Source organism: Prunus dulcis, chromosome 8, assembly GCF_902201215.1.
Source record: "Prunus dulcis chromosome 8, ALMONDv2, whole genome shotgun sequence".
NCBI classification, from domain to species: Eukaryota; Viridiplantae; Streptophyta; class Magnoliopsida; order Rosales; family Rosaceae; genus Prunus; species Prunus dulcis.
In genome coordinates this window covers 14,081,951-14,090,098 of record NC_047657.1, presented here as the reverse complement: position 1 = coordinate 14,090,098, position 8,148 = coordinate 14,081,951, and the positions used below count along the sequence as shown (strand labels likewise).

Below are 8,148 nucleotides of genomic sequence, written 5' to 3'. Positions count from 1 at the left end.
AGTCAAATTCTAGTGTGAAACTAGCCTTGCTGCCATTCCATCTCTCCCGCAGTCCCCGAGAACAGCCCTTAGCTAGTCTAGTGTGCAACTATTCATTTCTTGTCTCGACTACGATTTTTGTGATGAATTTTAATTGGTTCAGATTGGATCAACGGACCTCCGATCGAATCTGAATCTTTCTACTTCAAAGATCAAACAAAATTGTACATTTAGTTTCTATCAAAATTTATGTAAGATTCCATCAATTAACATAAAACTCTTTTAAAATCTTAATTGAATACATCCCCAAAAACTACAAATACAAGCCAACTGAAAATGGTGAAAACGGAGTGGGGAAGGGTGGCACCAAGCCCCTGAGAATCTGTAAACGCCCCCACATGAATTAGGTGGTGATGATTTCATTTGTTAAAATGGAAGTTTACACGTACAGGAGACATTTGCTACTTTTCAGCCTAGAAACAACACAATGTATTAGAATTTTCATAGGCCTAGCAAGAACCTTCTGTACATTGGAGAGACTTAAGCAAAGGGAATTTCGTACCAATCGGTAATTACAGAAGTTAAAACAGGATGTGACCGTTCCTCAAGTTCCAAGGAGGCCTACATCTGCTTGCAAGAAACATCATATACAGTGGGTTGTGGCAATGATTAAGTAGCAGGTCTCTTCTTATGCTTGCTCTGAACAAGGCTTAGCAGGAAATCTGTAAATATGTGTTCATAGTCTGGCATTTTGCCGTAACCTGCAATTTTTTTTCCCAAAAAGTTCAACTAAACACCAGAGAAACTTTGCAATTGTCAACGGGCAGTAGATTAAGTGAACGTGATGAGGACACAACGATTACTGAAAAAGCATTCTTGAAGACAAGAATCTCAATTTATGGCGTAATTTTTTATGAGGGGCTAAAAGAACTGGCACCTTCTTCATTATTTTTTTTGGTCTGGATGCTTCTTCCTTAGTTCACTACTTATGGCTCGTTTTTTATTTGTCCTATGTTGGTATTTAAGAAATATCCTAAATTGCCCACATTAATGTTACCCTGTAAGAGCTAGAAAAAGTATTACACACTGTTGTTGGATGTTTGGCTTCCCCAGGGAATGTAAATAATTAAAATCCTGAAAATTGAAGTTGCATGTTGAATTATAATAGAAATATACGATTATATGCGGCCAGGAAGCTGTATCCTCCACAGATATTGAGGAAAAGAAAAAGAAAAAACGGAAAACATATATAGTCATTTGAAAGGGGTTCGTTTTTAACATCAGATAAGGGCAGGGATGTCAAAATCCCATGATGTATATAATTCTCTGTACTCAACCAGGCTACAGAGACACAGAGAGAGAGAGAGACAGAGACAGAGACAGAGAGAGACAGACAGATCCTAGATTCAAATTTGAATTTCAAAACATGTATTTAAACTAACATAAACCAGATATAGACTAAATACATACAAATTAAACTTACCAGGAAAGTAGTTGATGTCAATCACATAAAAGACATCCTTTGTCCCGTGCTCTCGGATCATATCAACATTGAATAACCGGAGGCCCTTGAAAAAGTAACATAGTCAGGAGGAACTAATAACAACCATCAGTGCTGAGAGAGAGAGAGAGAGAGAGAGAGAGGTCACCAATCGTTGGCGGAGCTGCCTTGCAAGGTTCTCTAACAAAGGTCGTTCAGGAAGTTCTGCAACAAACGTGCAATTTTAAATTAAACAAGGCCGTGGATAAGGCAGTTTTGTGTTGCAACATAAATATATCACTAAAACTGCATTTGGTCACTGAGAAAAGTCTTAACAGTTCGTTTGAGAAAACAGGGAATCAGCTTTATTCATAACCACCAATATATTAATTATAATATTGTTAAATGATCTTACCAGCAATGCTGGGGTCCAGGTCTGCATCATCTGCTGAAGCTGCAGCACATGAAACCCTGGGGAAACGGAACACACCAGCAAGTTTTTCTAGTTCACGTTTACTGATATTAGGAAGAGAGAAACGCCTGACAACCTTTATGGCTTCCCCAACAATATAAACTTTAAAGAGAACACCACCTACAATGAGGCGAACAGGAAAGGGTTGAAAAGGGTTTTATTAGAACTACGAAGTGATTGAAAAAGAAATGATAGTATTCATGCATCAGTTAACCACACTATACCATGATTTACAAACTCCTGCAGAACCAACGGAGGTTCAAGTTCTGAGAGTGAGCATTGGTCGTAAGCAAGAAATAGTTCATGTGACTTGGCACTACCATCCACAAGTAGCGGTTTAGCAACTGAATTACAAAATAAACAGAAATCAACATCCAAGTCAGGATTCATCAGACTGCATTAGTCGACAACATATCTCCCCTACCAAATTGCTGAAAGAAGCCTGCCTCCTGCGAATCAAGATGGCTATACATACCATTCTACAAAGCAAACATTATCCATGGAGATCCAGAGGATCAATAGGCCATATCAGTTAATCCTTGTGCGACAATCACTTGGGTATGTAGAAGCTAGTATTATATGTAACCCATTCCATTCAGATGCGGAAACAGTGTCCTAACACTTAAAGCAAAAGTAATGCTCCTGAAAACACACCCCACGCACACGCCAGAGAAAGATAAAGTAACAGTACCCAGCGGCAATTTGAGCCCAGCTTTATCAACTTCATTAGGAATAGATAATGGATCTTTTGTAACAATCAACTGCTTTGGAACACCAACCCTGCCTATAAGAGCCAGAACAAAAATTGGTCAGGGACTCCAATATATAATTTACAGTTTGCATGAAAGATTAAAGGGACATAATTACCATGGCAGTCGGACAAATTCAGATCTGCCACGCCCTGAAGCATGGACTGGCGGTTGTGTAGATGTTGTACTGCATTTGGTGGATCAAGGACAGTTACTTCTGGATGTTTTTGTCTGTAATCCTTCAAAAGGAAAAAGGGGGAAAAGTAAGGCCATAGTAAAATTAACCGCACTTCAGTTACCAAATAATGAAACCTTGTTCAGAAAACACCAAGACAGAGCAAAAGCTCCCAGGATATTGCTCAGGTGGTTAATGGGGAAGATGAGATTGAATTTTCATAAATCAAGGATAGACCAAAAAAGAGCTCGTAGTCTCAAACACAGGGCACTTGTAATATCTTTTTAAGTACTTAATAGATTCAGCATAAGTGCGCCTATTGCACAAAAGTATATCAAAATGCAGAGAATTATTGCCAAATAATTCAAACTCCCCATAATCTACTACATGCATTATTAGACTCCTCCTGATCTAGTCTTTAAATTCCCCCGTGATCTAGTCCCACGAGGCTGCAGATATGCTTAGAAACTTTATACAGAAAGTAGTAAGGCATTAAAAAAACATACAAATTCTTTGAAATGAAGTGCTTGCCATAATCCTATCCCACACTATTTATCATATGAAATTGCAACGATAATGGAAGTTGATTCATACTCCTTAAAAATCATGTATGTGACCCATAAAAAAAAATCTTTGCCCTGCATGCTTGGGTTTTGGATGTATGGATAACGTAGAAAGTTATTTTCAATTCATACATGCTTATGGGTCGAGCAAATGCAAAGTGCCACTTCTAAAAGTTTATGCGGTGTGCAAAGTGGCACTTATATAAATTTAGCATGTGATGTCTGGCACTGAAAATGTACATACATGTCTTTATTTGTTTGAACCAGAGAGGCAATCCTCAACTTTGGCTTTAGTTCTAGTCATTCAATATAGCAGAAACTGAAATACTACGGATATTTTACGCTTTTGAGTTTCAGCCCACAAACTGATTTGAACAATTACAAAGTAACTAACAGAGTAAAGAGAGATATTTGAATCAGAGAACATAGCATCACCCAATGATACAGAAATCACAGAACTTAGCATCAACCAATTCCAAAGTAACTAACAGAGTAAAGAGAGATATTTGGGTCAGTGGTTATTACTAGAGCAGGAAAACTCCAATTTACCATTTTTCATTAAACACGTCAAGAGAGGACAAGATTTCATAGGAACACATGTGATATTTAAGACATGACAGTAACAAGTCACATTGAATGCCAGGTTACTTCATCCAACAAGCAAAACAACAAACTCAATTGCCAGTTCAGATCTAAATGTGTCCATGTACACAATCAGTAAAGTGGTTTTCTAATAAGCAAAAGAATATGATCATTATACTCTTGTGCTTATAAGAGAAATTCTCTATATACCATATGAAAAGCCAGCCTCTTTGAATTGTGATTTTTATAAAGACACCATTGCCCTTCTAGCTGCATCTATGAAAATGCTAATCCCACCTATCTTTTGATGAAAATTGTATTACTATTTTAACCTCAACAAAGAATAAATAGAAGTATATAAGACCATGGCACTGGTGTAGGCCTTATTGGCTGACACAGCTCCGACCAATGTTCCAGACCCAGCCAGTGCACTAAATCTGACCCAAAAAAAACTTCAAGGCCAGTGTCCAATGCTGGCCGTGCTCATTCGCCTCTGTTGGGGCCAGCAAGCAGTGACCTTATTTGGCTGTCATGGTGCCAGCACCAGTGGCATCAGATTTGTGGTAATAACACTGGAGATTGGAAAGAACTATGTCCAAGAAGATTTCAGGGATTATGACGGTGCTCTGAGCAAAACCAAAGTTTTTGAATTTGAATAAAGAGTGTGGAGAGACGATACGTGTGCTTATCAATTTTTTGGGTGCAAATAGATAAACACGTTATTGAAATTACATACCTAGCCTACTTTCATTAGGTCGTTCAATATTCCTTTTATGTACGGTACTGCCACTACCATTCCAACATAGAAAAAAGAATTTATTAGATTCTATAATTTCCAAGCGTCTCAACATGAACAAATTCTTTAGCAAGAGATTTGTTTCTATTTTCTTTTTTAAGTACAAAATAGAGGTCAGCCACTTCTTTTTCTTTTTTCTTTTTCTTTTTTTAACTTAATTTCAATATACTATATATAAGATTCTAATACAGTTCATTGCCACTAAGTTCTAAACTATTGTCAGTATATTTCCCAAAGCTAAAATCAAACTTGATTATAGCATAAATATCGGGAAAGAATAGAGGTTTGCGATGTTGAAACATTCTTTAATGTCAACTTATTGGATTAGAAATACCTATATTATCGATTTAAAACACTGTTTAATGTCTCCTACAATAGCAAGTAGGAGAGTGGTCTTATGAATAAAGGCCACACAAACACATATGACACAGACTATTGATTCTGCGTGACCTCAGCAAATAAAATAAACCATCTAAGCCAAATATCAAACAATAGTACCCTGAAAAGCTATGTGAAAGAAAATGCAAAGAAGAAAAAGGAACAAATGTTTTTTTTTCTACAACCAAGCTCACCAATATCTAAATATGATCAAGACTCATGATGAGGAGAGCAAAAACACCGCAAATTATGTCAGACAAAAATGACTTTAAGGGCTCGGATATTTGGGTTTTAACTGACTACCACCATTTCAAACTTCAGTTTCCAGCATTAACACAAAGCAACCTTTTATATCATTTGACAAGTTGTACAGCAAGAAAATGCAACACCACAAGTTCACATTCAATAGAAGACAAAGGAGAAGGAAGACAAGAAGCATTGGGGTTTGCATGGACAAACCTCAATAATCTCGGACCACTCTTTTCCTGCCAACTGGAAAGAACAAAGGTTTATCAGACATATTCATAATGTGGTCTATATTTGTCGATAAACGATGAGCAAATTATTTAGTGAAACAGGCGGGGAGGGACTTATCGAATGGCATGATTAAAGATTCCAAATCATACAACCAGAGGCAGCCTTTTAAACAAGTGAGAATGACATAGTCTAAAAGAATATATGACCACTAACCTTATGCAAAACAACATCAAAGGGGCCTTGATCTGAAAGTGGCCTGTTTAGATCAATTGAAATGAAGAATATTCCCATATTCCTGCACCCGTGAAAGTTGTTACTAAATTGTGTGCTGAAATAGTTTGAAGCATTTTCAAAACTTGAGCTATGGAGGTTGTCCGTATCCATCAATATTCATATTTCATAATAAGTTTTAAATAAATTTATTTGGTTTCTTAACTTACATACAAAAAATAAAATAAAAGTTTTACAAACATCAACAAAGCCAAGAACCATTAAAAGGGAAGTAGAAGGACAGGAGACAGCGAATAATTCCATTTAATTATAAGCACAAAACTTGAGCTTGTTAAAAAAAAAAATCAAGAAATTAAAGGACTTATGTGCAATTTTGCAATGCTATACTCAACAATTGCAGAAACAAATCTCTATAACATGCGCAGCTATAAAGTCAAGGTTATGGTTGCTGACTGGTCAAGAGTCTGTCTATGAAGCATAATCAATAATTGCAGAAACAAATATCTATAACATGTGCAGCTAATCTGCTACAGAAACAGTTAGGCAACAAAAAATTCATTCTAACTAGAAATGTAAACGCACCTATAAAGGGGAGGGGGTAATAGTTAAGCCTCACTTGCACCAAAAATCATCTATGCAATTACACAAAAATGAGGGACAAGAAAGTAAATAAATATTCTCAGTAAGACAGAAGTGGCAAAAATCTTTTAGTGTTTTTGAAAGTTTTTGGAAAACAGAAACAAGCACCAAGAATTGACTTTGGGTTCCTGATTGAGTGGACTAACCCCAAAGAGTATATTTGGTGGAATATTCCCCATTTAAAATTGTCTGAGTGAAGGGCACCAAATACCAACATTCTAGATACCCACTGGAGAAGCTGGTACGCTAAAGCCAAGCAAAAACACTTGCCCATGGTCAATATTGTCAAAGCAAAACGATATAGACAAAAACATCCATATCCCCCCCCCCCCCCCCCCCCCCCCCCCCCCAATCACACACCACTGCAGCAAAAATCCACTTTCTTTATCTTGTTTTCTTTTTTCTTCTTTTGTTTGTTCCTAAAGCAAGAGATACAAACTGAAACTAGAAAACAAGACTAAACCTTTTGGATACCCGAAAAAGGAAACTACAATAACAAAAAACTCACAAAGCTTCAAAATTCACAAAGATACAAATATGTGTATGTGTGTGTACAAAAATATGCAATGACAGAGTCGAATGGTAAAAAGATTGATGGTACTATATAACATACCGCGCCAAGCCAAGAAGTTTGGGCTGCAAGAAGCTCTTCTTCTTCTTGGAGGTCAAGGCATAGCCAACGACGAGTTTCGGAGGCGGAGAAATCCCAACGCCGACAATCGAATTCAATTCCCTGCCGTTTTCCTCAGCCACCTTCTCTTCTTCTTCGTCGTAGCAAGGATTGTGAATCTCGCCCTTCAATCTCATTCTCACACACTCTCAGCAATCAAACAACAGACAGAGAAATCCCCAATTCAGAAATCAATCCCGCGCTTCAAATTCCCAAACTTTTTTTCCAAAATTTCAGAGAAAAGGAAATGAAATCCAAAATTTAAGAGAAAAGGAAAAGATATATGGATTATAAATAGAGTGAAGGACAATTGGTTCTCTTGTCCCTGTCTAGACGAAGCTTTTCTCTTGTATATATGTAGGGGCGTTCTGTAAGTATGTGCGCCTCTATATATAGAAATGTGAATGCGAGAGCCAAGCTACTCTGCTCTCACTCGAGTGTAGCATCATGTGGGTCCAACTGTGGGGCACACGGTATGAACGGGTCAGATCGTCGGAGCGGATCTCGCGCGAGTGGGTGCGGGTATAAGATATGTGGGTGTTACAGTGAAGGAGTGAGTAAATGAGGGAGGAAATGGAGGAGTGGATATTGCAAGGAATATTCAGTCTGCAGGGCACACGAGAGAGTTTGTATTTTTAAATAATAAAATGAAAGACCATAATAATATAAAATGATTTTGTGGGTTCGATTTTATCAAGAGAAAATTAGTATTATAAGGTTAGGGACAAAGTAATATGATTTTATATATCCAATGGATAAAAAAACTATTCTTCATATTTAAATGTTAATTTCTTTAAAAATTTTTATTTATTCATTAAAGTTAATTTCTTTAATTTTTTAACTCATGAGTCTTCGAACGTAAAATAAATTATTGTTTGAGTACTAATAAAAATGACTTGTAACTTAAATAGCTAAGTGTATTTATTCGTGTATTTGATGTTTTGTATCGATTCTCTC

General features: G+C 36.9%; 1 protein-coding gene across 3 annotated transcripts; it reads right to left on the bottom strand.

Annotated features, from left to right (window-relative positions):
* Nucleotides 1-241: 241 nt before the first annotated feature.
* Nucleotides 242-7,725, bottom strand: LOC117638703 (inositol-tetrakisphosphate 1-kinase 3-like). Of its 3 annotated transcripts, XR_004587293.1 has the most exons (11): nt 7,135-7,725; nt 5,865-5,946; nt 5,634-5,666; nt 2,799-2,919; nt 2,623-2,715; nt 2,156-2,275; nt 1,875-2,051; nt 1,629-1,684; nt 1,463-1,547; nt 542-740; nt 242-452 (listed from the first exon to the last, which is right to left on the bottom strand). XR_004587293.1 is itself a non-coding variant. In XM_034373796.1 (10 exons), exons 1-10 carry the CDS (start codon nt 7,326-7,328, stop codon nt 649-651), a joined length of 1,053 nt encoding a protein of 350 aa, XP_034229687.1. In that variant the 5' UTR covers nt 7,329-7,725; the 3' UTR covers nt 358-648. The 3 variants fall into 3 exon arrangements, 2 of the variants coding, with proteins under 2 accessions (XP_034229687.1, XP_034229688.1); XM_034373796.1 differs by having other exon boundaries at nt 358-740; XM_034373797.1 differs by lacking the exons at nt 5,634-5,666; nt 5,865-5,946 and having other exon boundaries at nt 358-740; nt 7,135-7,266.
* Nucleotides 7,726-8,148: the final 423 nt, after the last annotated feature.